General features: G+C 33.8%; 3 protein-coding genes across 3 annotated transcripts; 1 reads left to right on the plus strand and 2 right to left on the minus strand.

Moving 5' to 3' along the window:
- Positions 1–82: 82 nt before the first annotated feature.
- Positions 83–3233, minus strand: LOC110687796 (quinone-oxidoreductase homolog, chloroplastic-like). Its single transcript, XM_021864436.1, has 4 exons — positions 2976–3233; positions 1894–2035; positions 1248–1339; positions 83–1136 (listed from the first exon to the last, which is right to left on the minus strand). Exons 1-4 carry the CDS (start codon positions 3039–3041, stop codon positions 450–452), a joined length of 987 nt encoding a protein of 328 aa, XP_021720128.1. The 5' UTR covers positions 3042–3233; the 3' UTR covers positions 83–449.
- A 13130-nt stretch (positions 3234–16363) lies between these two features.
- Positions 16364–20084, minus strand: LOC110687797 (UV-B-induced protein At3g17800, chloroplastic-like). Its single transcript, XM_021864437.1, has 2 exons — positions 19683–20084; positions 16364–17455 (listed from the first exon to the last, which is right to left on the minus strand). The coding sequence occupies exons 1-2, from the start codon at positions 20006–20008 to the stop codon at positions 16669–16671; spliced, it is 1113 nt and encodes a 370-aa protein (XP_021720129.1). The 5' UTR covers positions 20009–20084; the 3' UTR covers positions 16364–16668.
- A 1997-nt stretch (positions 20085–22081) lies between these two features.
- LOC110687668 (putative ripening-related protein 1) lies at positions 22082–22829 on the plus strand (the record flags this gene model as incomplete). The annotated part of the gene is made up of 1 exon (XM_021864295.1): positions 22082–22829. A coding segment is annotated over one exon (576 nt), but the record flags the coding sequence as incomplete, so codon positions are not given.
- Between the last annotated feature and the right edge of the window lie 91 nt (positions 22830–22920).

A 22920-nucleotide genomic window follows, 5' to 3' on the forward strand; every position in this document is an offset into this window, starting at 1 on the left:
AATGGGTCAAATATTATGATCTTCCCCTCCCATTTCCAACAGCTAGCAAAAAAAAAGTTGCAATTACTTTGAAAGAAGGGGAAAAATCAAAATGAAAATCTGCCATAACAATAATACTCATATGCTGATATACTAATCAACCTTTACCCTAACAAAACTTGCCACAGGTTCTAGTTGCAATATTACAACTTTACAAGAATATATTTTACTTTTGACATATTGATAAGTTGCTACAAATATACGTAGAACAATGAATGCGCAATATACACTAAAAGGACTAGAGCTGGCAACCCATGAAACGACAAGAACCCAAAATGGAGTTTTTGAGGGAGACAAAACTCACCCAGACCCAAGTAGAGGAATATATACCAGTAACGTATAGCCGTATGAAGTATCACATACCTACAGATTACATAGTGTCTGTCTGTATAAACACTTGTACCTTCTATTCAAAGCTCTATTATGATCTTTCCGGTAGCATGTCCACTCATTATCCTACTCCAAGCATCTTCAGCTTCACTCCAGGGATGTTTCAAGTCTATGACTGTTTTAATCTTCCTTTCCTTCGCCAAATTCACAACATATTCAAAGTTCTCTATCTTTGGAAACAGAATTAGAGGCACCAATTGCTTCTTAGAGAATGTTAGCTTCTGCATAGCAAACTTCATCATCGCACCAAGGCCAGGAGTCAAGTCTATCACCTTACCAGTTGCACTCAAATTAGGCTCAAATGTGGCCCAAGGGATGCCCATAGCACAATGGATCACATAGTCATATTTCTTCCCTGAAGGGCTTTTCAGGGAAGCTCCTTCTGAGGTCTTATAGTCAAGAACTTCATCAGCGCCCAAGCCCTTGACAAAATCTAGATTACGTGCCCCACATGTTGCGGTTACATGTGTGTTTCCAAGCTTTGCCATCTGTACTGCATAGTGACCAACACCCCCTGATGCAGCTGTGATCAATATGTTTTTCCTGTCACCACTTCCATCAAACTTTATGCCTGCATGGGTAAGTGCTAGGTGAGCAGTAAGGGCAGCAAGAGGTAGGCCTGCACCTTCGGGTACTGATAATTCTGGGGGTCTAGCAACTGCCATGTTCTCCTTTGCCACGGCATATTCAGCCAGTGCACCCCCAGTCTGTCCGTCAAAACAAAAATCAGTCACAACTTTAGTTTTCCCCACATCGTAAAAGAAACTATTTCCAATTGAAAGCACAATGATTTAAAAACAACTCAGCAAGAAACTTACAGCATGGCTAAACAGGGCCAGGACCTTGTCACCAACTTGAAACTTCTTTACAGAAGATCCAGCCTGGACTACCTCCCCTGCAACATCAGTTCCTGAAGCCATAAAAAGAGGTGGTCTTCAGCGATAAATTGAAGAATCTTGCAAGCTTATCAACATGGCTTTAATAAAAATCTTTATTTCGTGAAGGCAACTATAGTTATAAGCTTTTTCAAACTTTTACGCCATGCCTTGAGAACATTTTACGGAAATGGGTGTGGCCATAGCAATTCCAGGAGAATACTAATGATAAGGACAATATATAGCAACTCAAAACTATGTTCTATCTACATTGTAGTATTTATTATTCTGAACAATTAGACTCTCATGTAATACTACAATAATATATGGTTGAAACCTTGAGATCTCCATTACAAGTCAGTAAATCACATTCTCCACAGAGAGGACACCACTCTATACCACCCATCCACAGCTTCTCGAAGGTAAGAGGAAGGCCGAAGAACAAAACAATGTAATATGTCAACAGAAAAACAAGAGGCAAAAGAAGATAAAAATCAAGCTGCTAAGTTACGAAGTATGCGCACTTAACAGCATCAAGTTGAACCTCAAAGGAAGAACTGAAATAAAGAAACAGTGCAGTATGTCAAACCTGGTATATAAGGGAACTTTCGGGGTAATATGGGCCGAGGTATGCCCTCTTGTATCTTCCAATCAAATGCGTTTAAAGATGCAGCCTCAACTTTTAATAAAACCTCATCAGCCTTTGGATCAGGAACAGCAACCTTAACACGCTGAAACATAGATAACAACCCCCATGAGAAGACTGGCTGAAGGCAGGTATAAGAAGCTAAAAACCTACATCATAAGGATTTAACCCAACAGACAAGTAGCAATTGTTCTGAGCTCTAATCAACACATTTTCAACCCCATATTTCAGCAATTTTCGGTCCAAAAATGATACTAGAACAAACAAGCGTAAATGATCCTTTACTCCTTAGTCCTAAAACTCCTAACCATATCTTTTCAAATTATACTTGTAGTTTTGTACAACATTTATTCGAGGAAGACCTATTCATAGGAGGAACAAGAATCTTTTGTACCATTGTTTTAATTGTATATTCGACTATTCGAGCATTATTATATACGAGTACATAAATTACATCACAAATGTTGTATGCTAAGATCAAAATATAACCATCACACTTATCTTTAATACAGCTAACTAATGATATGTTCAAAATACTTCGTACAATATACTTCGTAATTTCGTATACAATAATACATAGTGATATATTCATTGCAGTATTCAAACTAAGAACATTCTAAATTCTCCATGTTTTTCTATCATCTCTCTATTAAATGCTAAAATAACACACAATTGAAATTGTAATTTGCTAATTCTCTACTCCTAAAACCATACAATTAGCATCTTAATTCTACTCCACTTCATCTCTTTACATAAGAATCAAAAACCTAGACAGAAAATCAGAGAATAATAAAGTATTAGTAAACCCCAAGTGCAAAATCATTTAAATTACAGAAATCGCAAAATTAATTATTGTAAGAAACCCAAAAAAAAGGGAGAATCCCTTGCATAAGAATCAAAAACCCAGATGGAAAATCAGAGATTAATTAAGTTTTATAAAAACCCAAGTGCAAAATCATTTAAATTAATGAAATTGCAAAATGAATTACTATAGAAACCCAAAAAAAAAAAAGGGAAGAAAAAACCTTTAATGCAGCAGGTCCACCACCATAGCGAAAATACTGAATAGCATTCATTAATTTGGGTGCCATTGCTCCACTGCACTTGTAGGAGGATTAATTGGGGGTGGTATTTATTCAGCAAATGACTGCAATTTTCGATATGAAATTTCAAAGTGGAATTTAATGAGGTCAGTCGTCTCTGCCGCCATGGAAGAACATAGACAATCTATTTTTGAAAGTTTGACCGATATACAGTGTGATGAGTATGGGATTCCTTGGTGGTATGGGATTCCTTGGGGAGTAAGGAGGGAGTTAGAACCCTTGGATATGAGATTCCATTTTTAAAAATCTTAACCAAACAAAAAATTAGATGAAATGAATTCTAACTCCATTTCAATTCATTTCAAATAATCTAACTAAACGACCCCTAAGTATATTAAAAATTTAAAATAATATAAATAATCTAATAATTGAGTCGTGTCACAGAAGAGTTTAGGTAATAGTTTTAAAGTGATTGCGCTTTAAGTTTATCATTTCAAGTTTAGATTGGGTTTATTCGGGTTTTATCGCTTCCATGGATTTTGGGTTGGGACTCTTGAGAGTAGTACCGTGTCAAGACTTTGAGCCATTATAGGATCAAATTATTTTGGATATGGTGATTATTGCGTTGGGCTAACCTTTGTATATTTGAGCATTTAGGATTTAGGGCTAAATCAAGTCATTTATGGTCAACATGTATTGGATGGAGCAAGTACAACAATTTAATCAATGGACAAAATAGAAACTTTAGGCCATGAGGCCCATGTTCATGTATTTTATTTCATTACCAAAATTGATTTGAACAAGTCAAACATGGAGAAAATATAAGTTTATCCATAAGTTATTTATCACAGTGACAAATTTATAAAAAGAGAAAAAAACAAATTGTTCAAGGAAGAACCTCTAATGGTGTTAGCGATTCTATGAATAGAGTAAAAAAAAACACTATTCATGGTAGAACCGCTGATGGTGTTAGCGGTTTTACCATGAACAATGTTTTCTTTTTTCATTTATTTACAAATCTGCCATTTGATAAACAACTCGTGCTTATCAAGGAGATAAACCAGACAAGCCTCTCAAACATGTATAGGACTCATTATAAATAACACCTATACATTGTACGTTTAAAGCTATGATCTGTATCACTCTATTTATATCTAAATTTAGGTCCCATATCCAATCATCCAATTTTCTCTTATACCCTTGTATAAATTGTGTAATTTGCTCATGAAACCGGCTTATTGCGATAGATGGAATACACAACGTGTGATTGAAAAGTGGCAATAATAAAAAGCATGGACAATGATAATACTTCATTGCTTTGGGCTAAGAACACTCCCGTGTTGGAGTAGAATTTGACTTCATACATTTCATGCACGAATACATGATAACACATTGAAACCTATTTAGTAATATTAAATCAGTCGTCCACTTAGACTTATAAACCAATTCGATCCCTTAACAAGTTCAAGTAGTAAGTAAATTTTCAAACAAGGGACTTACAACAATACGCCTTTCTACACCCTTCAATCCTTCACCCTCCTATCCAAAAAGTGCCATAAATATTGTATCTCCAAGTCTTCCCACAATTCTACATACTCAGTGGCGTAACCAGAAAATTTCCAAAGGAGTGGCCTAATTGATAAAGTAAAAATAATACCTCGACAAGTCATAAATGCATATGTAATTTGGTAAAAACGATTCAACATTAACCATTAAAATAAAAAGGTGAAAATTACTCCAGCATGAGTTCTTATAGGTTTCATAGAATAAAAAGTCATCAATGATTGACTTTATTTCGAATTTTCCAGCAATCTCCTTCTCAATATACACTACAAGTAGTCGAAAAGAAAGTCATCTTTCATCTTATCTCGAACAATATTCTTCACAATTATGTGTTATATATTCTAATGGCTAATTAAATTACATGGTATCTAATTTAATTACTTAAATTTATTTATGTAATCTTGATACATGTATTTAAAATAAAATAATGAAATTTCAACAACAAAGTTTCGTTATAAAAAAATAAATAAATAAATAACAAAAAAAAAAAAAAAAACGGAAAACATACTTGAAGGGTAAAGGAATTGTAATTGTCTAATTGATGTGTGTAATATCCAATTGGTAAAAATTTAATAATTTGTAAAAAGTAGTTGTGAACATAGTAGGCTAGTACCTAACCCCTATATACATAGACAACATAGTATATACTTTAGAAAAAGGAATAAAATTTATAAAAAAAAAAAAAAAAAAACAAAACAAAATCCTTTCCTTCTCGTATGCGTGATAGCCGCCTATATGTACTCCTATTCCTATATACATGGCTTTTTTTTTTCTTTTTTTTTTTAAAAAAAATAAATAAATTTGGGCTTTGCAGTAATAAAAATTTTGGGCCAAGGGGGGCATATTCTTAGATGCACAAGGTTGCAACTCATCAAGTACCCCCTTTTATACACCAAACACACATATATACTATTTACTATTGGAGTACAGGTATATATTACTTCATCTTAGAGGTGATCAAAGTTAGCGCGGCCCGATTTTGGTCGGGTTTTGGGCAGAATTTTTTGGCCCGAATTTTTTTTTTTTGGGCGGATTTAGGAATGCGTTTTTATGCATATTCAATTGATTTTTTTAGGCCCAGCCCGAAAAGCCCGCACGGCCCGACCATTTTGGGCGGGTATAGGCACAAAAAATTCCGGCCCGAAGCTTGACCCGCCCCGAGAAGTCGGCATAATTTTTTAGCTTCGGCCCGGCCCAGCCTGCCTAATGATCACCTTTACTTCATCTCCTTCCTTCAATCTTCTCCCTATTTTATTTCTTTTCTTATTTCTTAATTTTTACATAATTTTTTCTCTTTTTTCCAAATTCCTTACTTAATTCTTAATTTTGGTTGAAATTTTCTCTCTCCACTGTGTTTGGCATTATCTTCTTCTTTTAAGATTTTCTCTCTCCTCCATTTTTTTTATTTTCGTTGATTCGTGATGGATTTAATTGGAATCTTGAAGAGATTGTTGATATAAGTTAGTTTATGTTATTGATTTGTAATTTGATTTAATTGGTTATTTTTTCTAAATTTGTGATTGATATTGCATATGTAATTTTTGGATAATTTGCCAATTAGTAGTAAGTGATGAACACAAATTGATTGTAGTACTTTTCTCTTTTTTCTTTCCTATAATAATTTTATTCAAAATTTTCGTCAAAATTTTGATCATAATTTTCAACAAAATTTTGATCATAATTTTCATCAAAATTTTATTCTCCTCTGTTTTTTCCTCTTTCGTTCTTCATTTTCTCTCTCCTCTGTAATTGTATTTTGTTTAATTTCTATCAATTTGATCTACGTATGAATTTCGGTTTTTTTGTGGTGATTTTGTAATGAATTTTGATCAATTTGATTAGGTTTGTGAACATGCAATTTACGGCCTCTAATTATGAACATAAGAAAATTGAAGAAATAAAAAATAAAATAATTATGAAACATACGCATTATAAGTATTAAAAATATGAATATATGCATTTTAGAAAATGAACATACGCATTCAAAATATGAACATATGCATTGGTTCATTTTTTTGAATGCGTATGAACATAATTAAGCATTTTAGAAGGTGAACATATACAAAAAAAATATGAACATATGGATTTCAGAAAGTGAACATATGCATTTCAGAAAGTTTACATAAGCATTTCAGAAAGTTTACAAAAGGATTCAAAATATGAACATAAGCATTTAAGAATGAAAATGAACATATGCATTTCAGAAAATGAACATAAGCATTCAAAATATGAACACAAGCATAAACAGACAAAACAAACAAAATGAGAACATTTTATGAACATTAAGAATATTTATCATATGAACAACAAATAATAACATTTCAAAACATTTTATGAACATAAGGTATCCGTTTGATTTCACTAAATTTTTTAACAATTCTAATAAAAATTTCGAACAACAGAGTATCGAACAATATTCAAATAAAATTAAGTGATATTCATATAAAGTCAAACAAAATTATGTGAAATTTCCATAAATTTACCTTTTTTGGGAGAATCCGTTTGATTTTCATCTCATATCAAATATCCATGGTTGTTTTGGAGGAGAGAGAGTGAATTGTGTTTGATTGTAAGAGAGAGAAAATCAAAGAGACGAATAATAAATTTCAGAAATTTAAATTTGATAGTGACGATTTTTTTTTTATAAATTATATTTTAAAAAAATTAGCTGTTGAAAGTGACGGTTTTGTATAAATGATAATTAGGTGGGCTGCATTTTAAAGATATGTTCAGATGTTTGGATGGGCTCGTTTTGGTTTGGACCTTTTTTTAATGAGGCGCGTTTAAAATTGGTTTATGGGCTGGTGTTGCAACTAGAATAGATACACACTTGTGCAGCTTAGACCAATTGCCAAGGGGGTGGCCATGGCCCACCCAAGCCCCCCCTAATTAACATACTAGTGATACTGCACCATAATTTTCATAGTCAGATACTCAGATTTTACATAATTACACTACTAATGCATTAATTTCTCCTAGATTAATCCGACGGGGTCAATCATATCATCAATGCCTTTTGTCAGATTTAAATATTATAACTAACATAGTAACATGCATTAATTTTTCCTAGATTTAATCCAATGGTAATTGGTTTATAACCAAACTTTACATTAAAATAAATCAAATATAATCATATACAGAGTACAAATTGATGAATCTTTTTCATAATACTCAAATTACAAATCAATTATGATCGAAAAATATTACAAAACAGATGAAGTAATTAATAATTGGTTCCGCACCCGTGCCTCACAAGTTATGCAACATTTGTATTGAACAATTTTCCCAAAGTTGGGGAAGCAAGTCAAGACTCAAATGACCAAGAAATATTAAATTAGAAGACAAATATTAATATAAGAGTTGGTCAAACCAAACCTCATGTATATTATTATTTCATGCATATGATTGTTTATAAATGAACGTAACGAAGCTTCCAAGCAACCAATTAATTAATGAAATGGTTAATTTACTTAATTATTGAGCTGGTAAATCTAATTAGACAAAAATGTTACTTTCCAGCACCAAATTAATAATCACATAATTAATTACATGACATCCAAAAACTAATTAAAAAAAATGTACATACATACGTAATACATTGCATCAATTCAAGCATTTTCTTGAACAATTCCTAAAGCTTCCATAGAATTATTCAACAAATCAGTAATCATAGTAACAATCATCTCAGAAAATCCTTGAATAATCTCAGGAACATCATTTAACAAACCTTCAAAAGAATTCTTTGTTTGATCAATCATTTCTCCTATAGCAGACGAACCCGAAACAATAGACTCAATAATCCCGTCTTTAATCTTATCAAAAATGGTAGATATTATGGTTATGATCACCTCTATTATAAACCCGAACACGGACTCGAGGACCGAACGGAAGGCGTCGGCTGCTTGCTCTAGGATCCCCTTGGTGGCATCTCCTGGAACCTTTAATGCATGGATTATGAGAACGACGAAATAAGCTGTTGTTGAGAATAATACTTTTGTAATTATGTTGCAAAAGGTGTTTATTATTAAGAAGATTAGCTTAATTAAGGGAGCTAACATGTTAGATTAGTATCTTTACTTCAAATAAATGAAAGAACTTTTTTTTTTTTTTTTATTTGTTTGAGAATTGGGAGAGAAATAAAGGACGAAGTTTTGAGAAGAAAAATGCAATATTAATATTTGGTTTTGTTTGTAAAATAAAATGTTGTTTGGTTTGGAAGAAAGTATGTAGTAAGGGTGATTCATAGAAAGGTACAAATACTGTATTTTAAGTATAGTTTAAACCGTTGAAAGATATGGTTAGGTTGGTTTTGGTGGGGATAATGGTCTTTTTTAATTTAAGGGTAGGTTTTAATGTGATAGCTATATACAAGTGACTAATTTTTTTGAGTGTACTTGGTATTACTTGTAAACTTCTCTTAATTAATTACATAAATTATGGATAGTTGACTCACTTGAGGGGGAGAAAAAAGAAATACCTCAAACGAGTTACATATATAGTATAAGGTTTGAACCTCATTAGGGATCTAAGGTGAAGAGCGATGTCAGTTCATGTCACTACTCTATTATCTCAACCTTCATATGTAATTTTTATTGATGTATATAGAATTATCAAAATACGGGGTATAAAGTCAATAAATCACAATCCAAATCATACTTTCTTATGTGTTGTTGCTGTAACTTTTTTTTTTCTCCAAATATGAGTAAAAAATTCAAAAAAAAAAAATCCTTAATCCCTTTATCCTTAATTAGTACTCCGTACTTGTCAACATCAACTTTTACAATTTTTATGATCGAATTGCATTGGTAGGAAGGAGCTAAGTACTGTATATAATATTATATGGAGACAATGGAATGAAGGTGTGTTTCATTTATCTGAATTTTTTAGTTGTAATTTAAATTTGATAATCCTTATCCATATGAGAATCTAATTTTCAAAACTTATCTAAATTTATTTTTCTTAAATTAAGTAAAAATAAGACAAGCAAAACAAGCCCTGACTCGTTAATTATCGTCAATGTATAGAAGTTTGAGTAATAGTTAGCTGATCTCAGCAAAAGTATTAGATTTTGTTATCTCTTGAAGAGTGGTTTAATGATTTTGGCATGCATGCCAATTTGCCATATCAAAAAGAAAATGGATTAAATACTGAATACAGAGTTGAGTCACCCACAAAAAATATGCCAGTCGGACTAGTTAATACTCGTATTTCTTTTAACATGTTTGTGTCATCAGATAATAATTGTAATACCCAATTTCTGAGGATCATGGAGTTGAGGGACAATTTGTCCCTCCATCTCCTTTAGGAGTGACCTACGTTCGATCCTCACCCCACCCCTCGTATCCACTATCTTTCGGTCTTAAATTATTTGTCCTTGGGGCCAATGAGCATGATGCCGAGTTAACACGCCAAAGCAATATAGCAAAATGCACTCCATCTCCATCTATTTTTGTCTTGCCGTGAAAGTTTTCTAGTTGGTCCCTGAATTTGATACCAAGTCCAGTCATTTTCAATTTATCAGGTTTTCTTTCTGTCCCTTTTAGTTTTTTTCAATTATTTTCCTTGTTGATTTTGTAAAGAGATAAAAAATATATATACTGGTACTTAACACAGTTGAAAATAAGTAAATAAAGAGAAACAGAGAGAGTGTCAAAAAAAAAAAAAAAAAAAAAACATGTAACCTTGAGTTTCGAAGTCTGTTAACCATTTAACATAATCAAGTTTTTTGATTTAATTGCAAAACTATGTACGAGTATTTGTTTGCCTATTGGATGTTTACTTGGTCATTTTGACAAATTGTTTGTATTGATTGTTTGTGTTACTCTGTAGTTTTAAGAAAATAAACCATGTTTAAAAATTATTAAATAGAATTTTCATTTCTTTTAGACATGTTTGCCAAACATACACATTGACACACTGCAAAATGTTGGTGATATGCTCATATGGGTGATACATGTTTGGGGCCCACAGACGGAAAAAAGGTCGGAAAAAGGGATGGGGTGGTAATTCCTACTAATATTGGGTTGTGCAGGTGGTATTTTTTAATTTCGTAAAAACAAGGGCGGTTGTTTTAGAAAAGTGGTGAATTTAGGGGTGGTTTTTAACCTTTCCAACATTCTCTTTCTCATAACTCTATCAATACTAAGTTACCAACTCAGTGTTACTCTCATTGACCTGACAACCTCATACATGACCTTGTATTTATTTATATAAGATGATGACTGTGTAATTTTTATTAAGATAATTATATAGCACTAGCTATATATCACTACGCCAACATTTTATTTAGTATTAGTAATTGTTTTGTATGTTTATAGAAAATTATAGTCAAAGTAACTAAACCATGTGAAAATCCTAATAGACAAACATTTAAAAAAAATCGGATGTACAATAAAATATTATGCATCCGTCGTAAAGTTACCTTAAAATGATAAAAAATTACCCTGTAATGAATGAAGATTACCCAGTATATATAAGTTACCTTGATATAAATAAAAGTTATTTATTCTGTATTAATAAAAATTATCCAAAAAAGTCTAAAAGTTACCCTAAATTAAATAAAAGTTACCTTGATATACAGTAATATTACTGTACACATCGAATATATACAGAAGTTTTTACAACTAATATATTTAATTTAAATTAGAGGGGATTCTATGAAAATAAAATCTCCTTCGTATTGTAGTAAGCTTAAGCATGTCGCTTAATTACGTAGTTACGTGTGGGGTATAGAGGTGTCAATTCGAATAACCCGACGAAGTTTGGATTGGGTCTGTTCGGATCGGGTATATTCGGTTCTAAATTATCCTATTAATCTGCCTCGGGTCGGATCAAATTCGGGTCAAGCTTTGTCTGGTCCTTGTCGGGTTTGAGTCGAGTCAACTTCAGATCGGTGCATATTCGGTTCGGATAGATTCGAATCGGGTTCAAAACGGGTTTGACCTGGTTAATTTCGGGTTGATGACTTTGTATCGGGTTGGTTCCAGTTCGGTTGATTTCGGTTCTGTTAAGTTCGATTCGAGTACTAATAAATTTGATTCAATATCCGGTCAATTCTTATTCAGATACTTTTCGTGTTTGGATGAATTTTGGTTGGGTTGACCAAATTTAATATTCATTTTTAAAACTAGAGTAATTATTGAGTTTTTTTTTTTTTTTTTTTTTTTTTTTTTTTTTTTTTTTACTCCGTATCTTGTTATTAGGTCGATATCAAGTCATTCACGTATCATTTTTCCATGTCGTGTCATTAATATATGTTTAAGTAAGAAAAAAATAATAATAATAAAAACAGGTAAATAATAGGTTGGGTTAGGTCGGTTTGAAATCATGCCAAGTCAAAATCTGGTCGGGCCAGGTTAGAATCGAGTTGGGTTAATATCAGTATGGATAAAAAACAGATCGGATTGAATCGGGTATTTGTCGGGTCAATTTCGGTTCGGATTGAGCTCAAGTCGGATCAAATCGGTTCGATTTGAATTCAAGTCAGGTCAAATTGGTTACAGGTCGAGTTCAAGTCGGGTCAAATCGGTGCTGGGTTAAGTTCATAATCGGGTCAATTTTGGGTTCAGGCCGGGTTGAGTTCAATTCGGTTACATATCGAGTTTGAGTCTTGAATTTCTCTGATCAAATCGGATTGGTTACAGTTGGAAACGGATGATTTTTTTCAGGTCGGTTCGATTTTGACACCTCTAGTGGTGCATGCTAGTGGTGCATGTGGCACATAAATATGTCCTCTTTGGTGTTTATATTTGAACAATACCATCAAGGCTCCAAATAGATGGGAGATTTGGAGTACTTAAATAGAAATTCATCCAATTTTATTTATTTAATTATTTTTGACATCTGAAATTGAATTTAACGTTATGAATGAAAAATTAGTGCACATTTGGTACATGGTAGATTGATAAAATTAATTGAATCCAATAAAAAAGGACATTAGTCACATTACACATTTACACTACTTTGAGTAGTGTGAGCTTAGTTTACTGACTACAGGTACACCAAAACTGGCATGTATTCAGGGGTCCCCAATAACGGTTGAATGTAGGTGCAAGATTGTCTGCTTTGTTCTGCCTTCAAATAGATGCAAATCTTTTTTGCTGCTCAAGTCAATATATGGTTGATGTATTAGGTATATCATCCTCCAATTTCAAGGCCTGTAATGTTGTAAACGATGATAAAGAGTGAGTTTTAAACATTAAAACAAACCCTTCTTCACACCCACCTCACGCCACCACCATCACAGCCACCTCAAACCCGAAACCCATCAAAACTAGTCAACTACCACTATATCTTTGTCTTCCTGCCAATCTTCTTCTTCTTCTTCCCCTGTCGTCTTCCTCAATGGCCCCGTGAAGCGGCGGAACTAAACAAAACCCTAGTAATAAAGAGTGTTATTAAGTAAGGCCATATCTAATAGAATTATAAGAAAGAGAATGTAGGAAAGCTTGATTATATTGATGATTATACAAGAGTATTTGTATTACATAAGTAAACATTAGACTATGACTAGATACAGTAGAGTATATGTCTAGGAACATTAGACAATAGTTAGGTAAATCTTTGATGACAATCAACCTAATTGTGTAAATCACGGAGTAAATCACGGGATAATGATATTGCTAGTATCATTATCCTTTACATGCCCCCGCAAGACAGACGTCTGGAACGAGAAACTGATCTTGAATATAATAACACAATTCGATCTTGGTCAATGTACGAATTGAAGTGTAGTTGGTGAGAAGGGTTGCATTGTATTGTCGTTCTCCGAGATGGTTTGGAGAGAGTTTAGGTTTTTTTTTTGTCTCCCCAATTGTATAGAGAATAAGGAGTTGGTTAATGGGTGTTTTTTACGGTTGTTGTGACACGCGAACCATTGACTGCAAAATTAATATAATGAAGAATTTTTGCTAGCATAACATGTGCTTGCAATGTATGGGAGAAGAATAAAAATATAGGGATTCCTTCACAACTATTGAAGGCAAGATAGAAAAGAATGCAATGGTGTTGATGGTGGTTTAGAATGGAAAGAATGTTATGGTTCTCCATAATGGTTTTGAAGAGATAATTTCATGTTTTAGCAACACTTGGTAGGTAAACTAAGGGATGTAGAAAAGGTATTGTTTCTCCGTAAGGGGTTTGGAGAAAAATAAATGATAATTATTAGCATCTCTTGGTATATGAAATACGGGGTGCTAAAAGAGTTGAGCAGAAGTTTGAGGTTTGAAGCTTTCCGAGTAGAAAGTTTGATATTTTGATGTGGTCACCATCATTTGTCGACGTCGGCAAAGATTTTTGATGGTGTAGCCATAGAATAAGAGGTTGTAGTAGCGGAAGTGGGAAAAAAAAGGATCAATAGCTCATGATATCATGATAGAGTTATGAGAAAGAGAATGTTGGAAAACTTGATTATATTAATTATTATACAAGAGTATTTATAGTACATAAATAAACATTAGATTATGACTAGATACATTAGAGTATATGTCTAGGTACATTAGACAATAGTTAGGTAAATCTTTGACAATCAACCTAATTGTGTAAATCACGGAGTAAATCAAGGGATAATGATATTAGCAATATCATTATCCTTTACAATATCAACCCCTTAAGGGAATCATCTTCTTCACTGCAACAATTTTAACCACCTTAGGTGGTGGAAATGGAGGAGGCGATGATGGAGTTAGCTTGAATGATAGAGAATGGAGAAGCCAACAACGGAGGAAATCTGGGATTGGGAAAAGGAAGAAAGCTGGGAAATTACTATGTTACCCACAAGCTAACTGATGAAATGACTATTATACCCTGATATACCAACTTTGTATATCCGATTAACTTGTATTTTCTCCTTTGAAAAGATTATATTAATATATGTATTAAAAAAAAAATTAAAATTAATATATCAAACTATACTTAGACCTTTTTAATGTGAGTATTTCACAATGATTTCTTATTCGTGACATTAAGTGTATAGAGTATTATTAGTGAAGTATTGTACATAACATTGTCACTTTGCAATTTCCATGTAAATCACTCTAACAATAGACACTAAATGCCGATTAGAGATAACAAACTATTTGACTCAATAATTGTGATTGTAATTGAAATTAATGATAACAAACTATTTGACTTTATAGTTGTGATTATAATTGGCGTTATAAACTCTCAATGATATGCTGTCCTTGCAATTGTATATTTGTGATGATTTTATAACCAATAGCATAAATTAATTTTGCTATGAAAAATTCGAGTATCAAATACTCCATAGGATTGAATTTTGATTATAATGCTACCATAATCAACTAATGATATCGACTATATTCAAAACCATAAAGAAGCTTTCGCATCCATTCATTTGCCAAATTAACTAGTTTATGTACAAGTTGCCATTAAGAATATATGGAGAAAATAATAATCGCTATTGTGATAGGAGATAAGGAGGTAACTTTCATACCGTTTATCCTGGTAATCGACACTAAAAGAATATGGCAACAATGGATCTGTTAGAGAATGAAGATTAGTTGGGAATGTTTTCGTCGCAACTATAATTAGTTTTGTATGTTGCAATAATCGCCACAAAAATGAACATTTTTTTGTAATGTGTGAATCAATAAAATGAATAGTTTCAATCGGTTGCAATGAGGAAAATTTGATTTCAATCAGTAAAATTGGATTAAGTAATTTCAGTATGGTAGAAAATGGCTGAAATAAGATAACATGACTTAATTTGTTATCCATAATTCACCTTTTCGGTTTCTTTTTTACAAAATCTTACGAATATGTATTTTGCACTTTGTGATATTTTTTGGGCCTTATTGATATCTTCTACAAGTAGAGTTTTACAAGTCGGCCAGTTACACATAGGGATGTCAATGGGACGGGGTGGGGCGGGGCAGATGATGGTTTTCCCATCTCCATCCCCGCTTAACATTTTCATCCCCACCTCCATCCCCGTGATGGGTCCAAAATTCATCCCCGTCCCCACCTCAGCGGGTACAATTCCAAAACCATCCCCGCCCCTCCCCCCACTTGGATATCCACCCCCACCTAATCCCTAGCTAAGACCCGCCTAATCCTCACCTTTCAAATACAACTATACTACATAATAATGATTAATAAAAACATTGTTAAGTTACACATTTTGTTTTGTTTATATATAAGTCTCTATTACAAAGTATTACTTTTACTATATTATTTTACTTAATTTTTATATAAAAATAGTATAAAAATATATATTTTTATGTAATAAGATATATCAATATATGGATGTGGATATGGGGCGAGTATGAAGTGGGGTGGGAGGGGCGAGTACAACCTAAAATCCACCCCCGCCCCATCACCCATGGCGGGTATGGTTTTTATCCCCATTCCGCCTCAGGTCCTGTCAAACCGAACAAGGACCCATCCCCGCCTCACTGGGACGAGGATGAGGCGGGTCTCCTACTTGACCCGCCCCACTGACATCCCTAGTTACACAGGATCACAGGTCAACACTTGAGTAGTGGGCGAGATAAGAGAATCCCTCTAATCCCAAGCAAATAATATAATTGATGAGGCTCGAACTCATGACCTAGCCGGCTAGCCCACCAGGGTGAGTTCCCCCCCAAATTTCACCGAGCTTTCTTGGTTTGCAGTTTGGTAAAGTCGATGACTTGAATGTGGCGTAGAGAACGAGGATAATTTACTCCCAAGTCCCAAGTCCCAAGTCCCAAGTCTCAACTCTTTACGTCAAAAATCCACAAGCATAACTAATGCTTTATATTTGGGCCAGTCTTGATATATGAGCTAACGAGCCCAAAAGAAAAGGGTGGCCCAAACAAATAAATGATACGTAGTATTTACTCAATTCTGTTCACATACGATATTAAACTGTTCAATGGATTGCCACAGTGGAAGATGAAGGAGAATATTTACATCACCCAACACAATTTTAACTAAATAACTGTCATACTATATTACTATATACATCTCAAAGCGCGCAGAGCAGAACAGAACAGAAGAAGCTGAAGTAGAAGAGCGCCGCTTGTTCAAGTCATTGTACATCTAATAGTGGGCTTAGAGCAAAAGCCAAACAGCCTCCATATATACAAAATCAGCCTAAAAGAACTAACATTTATCCTTGAGAATTGAGAGTATATATCCTGTTGACACACTCTTCCGCATCCCATAAGAAACACCCAAAAGCAACTGCCTCCAACACCAATCGTTTCAAGCTTGACAGAGAAGTTAAGATCATATCATTGTTTTCAGCATTAGTACTCCCAAATAGTGCCCGACAATGCTTGTCAATAAGTTCTGCAGACTCCTCTGATTTCAGTTTTGCACATTGCTCCGTAGTCAGCGTGTCAAAACCTGTCACATAGCACCTTAAATTCGACTCTTTCTTCCCGGGTCTTCTAGTGACCTGGCTTAATGTAGTGGAACTTGGGGTGACCATTTGACCAAGCATGACATTCTCAGAGCCATATGACTCAAATTCTGGAGGAGTCCAACTGCCAAAAGGAATGTTTTGGTAGATTGGCGATATGCTTTGCTCCAAATCAAGCCTCAGAGAAGCAGACTTCAAGAAGTAGCCATACACGATTGATGTTGCATAAATTTGGCTAAGATGTTGTCTCCGGATTTTAGTTGGGGACCAGTTGACAGCAACACTGGAGCCTGCCTTCCATCCAAGGGCGGTACTCAAATGTTCCCTAACCATCTCCAATACCTCTGGGTTATGAATAGACTCTAGCTCCCAGTCCTTGGAAGGTAGAATCTCCAGTCTTCCATTGTAGAGGCATTCAGAGAGGCTAGGAACTAGAGGCACTCTAATCTGAGAGAAATTATACAAGATAATCATGTACAAGACATCTTCAACAGCAAGTTGACACTCAGCCTTTTTCAATTTCGCGATCCTCCTAATTTATTCAAAAAATAAAGAATGGTATCAGGTTCATATAATCAAAATGTATTTGGACTGAAAAGACACAGGAGCATCAGTACAGTCTGACATAGCAATTCAAAGCACATTCACAGGTAAACATAGAATTATCAAGCTAGAGAATAGCTGGCAACTTATCAAAGCAGGAATTTTGGTTGACCATTGAAGCATTGTGTTATAGAGGTCCAAAGTGTGGCTGATTGGAAATTTCCCATGCTAAAGATAATTTGAACAATCTTGATGCTCAACTCCAATTACACCTCCATAACGCCAAGAAGGGATATGTGACAACGGCTGGTAGTTGTCATATATTGCACTCTGTTCAAGGCTTTGAATTATTAATGCAATCCATGGTGGACAAGATTATAGCGCCCTAATAACATTACCTCCATTTCGTAATCACCTTACCTTTGATACCTTTTAACAGACATGTGAATCTACTGCGGGCACAACATCATATTGGCTATTATCCATATCAGCCACTTCACTCTACTGGATTGCTCAGATTTAACGTCCAGCAAAGAACTATTGCAGTTGTTGATTTCATGATATCAAGGATGAGTTAATAAATGTGAAAAAATCCAGTACAAAACTCTGCGAATAAAGTTCCTTGTAAGTAACAACATATTAGCATTACGGATTCATACAAAATTATTCCATCACGCAAATATTTGATGGACAACTCTGTTGATATCTTCCAGGTCAGATGAACCAACATATCATGACAGCATATCAAGATGGCAAATACGAGAGTTATGCAGCATTCAAGCATCAGAGCAATCAAATAATATCATTAATATGAATGTAGAAGAATGAATCAAATATGCTTGATCAGTTGATTTCATTCAGGTGACTTGAGTTGATCACGTCAGTGTTGTAAATATCACTAGCAAGCAATTAAAATAACAATTTCATCTGCTGTAACTACCTTGCTAGATGCAATCAATGAAGATGAGGGAAATTCTAAAAAATAAGGTTTAACTCACGAGTCTTCAAAGGTCATTACAAATGCTAATTAGGGAACGGAATGGTATATAATACCAGGTACTTAAGGTGTGGAAAGTGGCTTGTATCCTGTGGATCCATAAAATTTGAGCTAATTCAAGCCGAATGAAACTACACAAATTTTTGGGACATTATTAGCATCTCTTGGTATATGAAATACGGGGTGCTAAAAGAGTTGAGCAGAAGTTTGAGGTTTGAAGCTTTCCGAGTAGAAAGTTTGATATTTTGATGTGGTCACCATCATTTGTCGACGTCGGCAAAGATTTTTGATGGTGTAGCCATAGAATAAGAGGTTGTAGTAGCGGAAGTGGGAAAAAAAAGGATCAATAGCTCATGATATCATGATAGAGTTATGAGAAAGAGAATGGAAAACTTGATTATATTAATTATTATACAAGAGTATTTATAGTACATAAATAAACATTAGATTATGACTAGATACATTAGAGTATATGTCTAGGTACATTAGACAATAGTTAGGTAAATCTTTGACAATCAACCTAATTGTGTAAATCACGGAGTAAATCAAGGGATAATGATATTAGCAATATCATTATCCTTTACAATATCAACCCCTTAAAATACTTAAGCAAAATAATGGAGCAAATTTCAACATAGACAAGTTCATTTTAATAATATGAAAACGACAAAACAATTTCACCAAAATTTAGTTTAATTTAACCAAAGTTGAAAACTTGAAAAGAGCATATACTTATTAATTATCAAACGCAAAGATAACAAGCAACTTGTTATCGACTTAATTTCTCTGTTTTATATTAATTGCAACAAGTTATTTCTTATTAATTGCAACACGCCGACACTTGTCCCCAAAGTCATTCATATACGGAGTACTAGTTTACTCAGGTTTGACACTTCAACTATTCATCAATGATATGGACTTTCCACTACAAAAAAGTTAAGATCACACGTTCGATTATCCTAAAGCGTTGCGGATCAGGCAATAATTAATTTGAAACACAGTAAAACCAATACCAACAATAGGAAAGAGAAAACACGAAAAAAGATAAGGTCAAGTCAAGCTATATTTTGACCAACGAATTCATAGCATGAAATATGCTTTAAATTATCAACCAAAATTTAGATAATTACTCATCACTTATCAATTATCATATCATACTTAACAAAAATCCAAGCAAAATTCATTAATTAAATAAAAAGGAGAGAGGAGAGAGAAAAACCTATGAAGCGAAGCCTCAGAAGAGCCCAAGCTATGATTAAAACGAGCAAAAGCAGCATCACGATCTTCAACAACACGATTCAATTCAACCGAAACGACGTCGTAAAAAGAATGAGGTTGATTCAGAACAACACTGCTCAACGATCTTCCTAACTCCGATTGAGGCTCTAACGGCAAGTTCAGGCAACACTTCACCGGAAAAAGCTGCGTTTTCCGGCGCCGATTAACCGGAAAACAGCGGTTATTAAAACTGGTATTTAGAGGTTTACGAGAAGGAGAAAAGAGGAGAGAGAAATTGGGTTTAGTTTGAGAAATTGAAGTTGCCATTAATTATTTTAATTTTTTTTTTTAAGGATAATAAAAGGAGGAAATTTAGTGGGGGATTTAAAGAGGTTTGGTGGAGGTGGGGGATGAGGGTGACTGAGTGTCGTAAGGTGATAGGATTTGTGTTGGTTTAAAGAGGTGAAAGTTATCTTAAACAATTTCAATGATTGATGATATATTTAATATTTTTATTTATATGAGCAATATTATTATTAGGAGTGTCCGAGTGGGGGTGTGGGGCGCTATTTTTAAGATATTCTAGAGATAATTGAATTGATGATAATTTATTTTATGCTTTTAGTTTTTAATGGATAAACTATAGATTAGTATAGATATGATGTTATAGGGTTGTATGATGAGGTTTGTGTGTCAACCAGGAATATTAGGTAAGGTTGACAAGTTACCTGCAATATAAAATTAAAATTTTCTTTGACGGAAATATAAAATTAAATAAAGATTTTCCCCAAAAATATGGAGGAGTATGTAATAATGAATGATTTTTTTAGGGTGCGTTTTATTCATCTGATTTCACTTATCTGAAATTATCTTATCTTACATGAATTTATTGAACCTTATTAAAATTTATAGAATATTTTAGTTGTAATATATACTTGGATAACGTGAATTGAACTTTTTAACACTTGAATTTCTCAAAATCAAAAGCACAAAACTAACCAAAATAATGAACAATTTATTACCAAGCAAAGCTTAGTCTAGTAGAAAGGTTTGTCATCTCACAAGTCATAACCTTGGAGATTAAGCTCCTTAAACCCCTCTAGAGGCACCTTAAAGTGAGGATTCCCTTACTTTTCTTCATTCCCCCTAATTCCAAAAGACTTAATCAGGCCTAAGTTCACCTGTGAAAGATTTTGTTCTTATAAAACCCTTCTTCTTACCTATATTCAGTTCCTTCTCCATACTTATTACAAAATTTTTGAACAATTTATTGAATTTTATTCTAAAAAGTATTAATTTAATAAATAAATAAATAAATAAAATATGAGAACATCAACACTAGACAAGATGCACAAAAGTTGCCTAAGACGGTCATAGGTTATAGTTGGCGCAAAGATAAGTGGATAAGTGATCTACAATTCTGCTTTTCACTATTATCAATTCTAATAACCACTTATCTTTACTCGTAGTAAGCGGAGCACTTTTCTCATCTATAAATAGGATAACCACGTTAATCTTAATCCCTCGTCCACATCTACTACTCTATATTCAAAGAAGTTGTTTTTTTTTTAATTTTTTTTTAAATATGAATTCTGAGTAAGATTGTAAAATTGGGTCATGCATGTCAACGTGTTCTTTTAATAATAGTAAAGTCAATTATGGAGTATAATTAGATAAGTAATCCCCTAAATTCAACCTGTGGGCTTGCACCTTGAATAATGCCCCCGGTATTACATCATGTCTTATACTTCGCCTGTGCAAATCATGCTAGAAGACTTTAAAACTAATAACTCTTGTGTTTTTTAAGCTGTGTTGTACTTGAGACAGTGACCAATCACATTCTTTCAAAATACTGTGTAATATACTCCAAAATATTTTAATATAATAACAAACCCGAAGTCAAATCTATGTGTTGATACGAAATTAATTGGTTTGAATAATACTCCAAAATATTTGTAATGTGTACTTAAAATGGATCATATTTGATCCAGGATAACCTTTAAATTTTTTTGTCCGGACATGTTTTGATCCAAACTCATTGAATATAATCGGTTATTAACTTTATTCAGAAGAAGCCCAAGTTAATCATTGGGATAAACCTTTATTATGATTTGGAGTTTAGTGGGCATATTTGTATTTAATTGTTATTGAGATGTGAATTATATCACACTCCTGAACACACATTGTTTTATTTCATCAAGGTCTGACTCTGGAGTAACGCAGCTCCCCAAAAACTGACTATAATGTGCAATAATAGTAAAGACTACCCATTAATCATAGTATAATACATTAATAATGAAGTGGATTAATGTGCAAATGTAGTAAATTATTTCAAGTCCACTCCTTTGTGGAGTATATATATGTATATCCCTTTGTATCAAACATCAAAGCATAAACTAAAAACCAATACTGACTGCCATGTTAAATAACACTTGTATTAGCAAATGGTTTTCATTTGTATTGTTACTGGTAAGTTTCAGTGTACAAGTCGAAGGGCAATATTGCAGATCAACAGGCCACTTTAGAGCTCTAAGCCCTCCACCAGGGCAATGCACATACAAGTGCTGCGTCGAAAACAATGTTTACTTCACCTTTGAATGCTCCCCTTTAGTAACCCCTCAAACAGAGGGAATCCTCGCCTTGAAAAGCTTTCAGAATAGCCAATCAAAGTGCAACAACACTAACAACCACTCGGACAGGTCACTGGTGGTTGCACTATCAACTGGGTGGTACAATGGTGGTGCTCGATGTGGTAACAGGATCGTGATAAGGGGCAATAGGCAGATTGTGGTAGCTAAAGTAGTTGATGAGTGTGATTCTACAAAGGGATGTAATGCAGAAGAGGGTTATCATCCTCCTTGTGGGCGTGACATTGTTGCTGCATCTATGGCTGTTTGGCAGGCTCTGGGAATCCCACAGAGACTATGGGGCGCCCCGATTAATATCAAATGGGCTGATGCTGGGATAATAAATTAGATCTATTATGATTTGTGACAATCTATATTCTGGGTTATATGATAATCATAATTGTAACGGAGCATATGAGCTAAAGTAAAGTAGTAAATATGTATTTCCACTACTCCAATTCCATCCAAACTGGCAATAAAGAAGAACACTAGCAAGTTTAAGCAATAAACTCTTCCTGAAGATGCGAACTAGAATGCATATTATACCTACGTGTAGCTCAGATTTAATAGTCAAATCAAGTTCCGAATATTACAGATATAATAGACTAGTAG

Source organism: Chenopodium quinoa, unplaced genomic scaffold (assembly GCF_001683475.1).
Source record: "Chenopodium quinoa cultivar QQ74 unplaced genomic scaffold, ASM168347v1, whole genome shotgun sequence".
Classification (NCBI taxonomy): Eukaryota; Viridiplantae; Streptophyta; class Magnoliopsida; order Caryophyllales; family Amaranthaceae; genus Chenopodium; species Chenopodium quinoa.

Excerpts from the sequence above, each read along its gene's own strand:
- LOC110687796 (XM_021864436.1), bottom strand. The coding sequence starts at position 3,041 with ATGGCACCCAAATTAATGAATGCTATTCAGTATTTTCGCTATGGTGGT. Across the intron at positions 2,036-2,975 it reads GTGGACCTGCTGCATTAAAG|CGTGTTAAGGTTGCTGTTCC; the intron begins GTTTTTTCTTCC and ends TCTATGTTTCAG. Across the intron at positions 1,137-1,247 it reads TGGCCCTGTTTAGCCATGCT|ACTGGGGGTGCACTGGCTGA; the intron begins GTAAGTTTCTTG and ends TTTGACGGACAG.
- LOC110687797 (XM_021864437.1), bottom strand. The coding sequence starts at position 20,008 with ATGGCAACTTCAATTTCTCAAACTAAACCCAATTTCTCTCTCCTCTTT. Across the intron at positions 17,456-19,682 it reads TCTGAGGCTTCGCTTCATAG|GAGGATCGCGAAATTGAAAA; the intron begins GTTTTTCTCTCT and ends TGAATAAATTAG.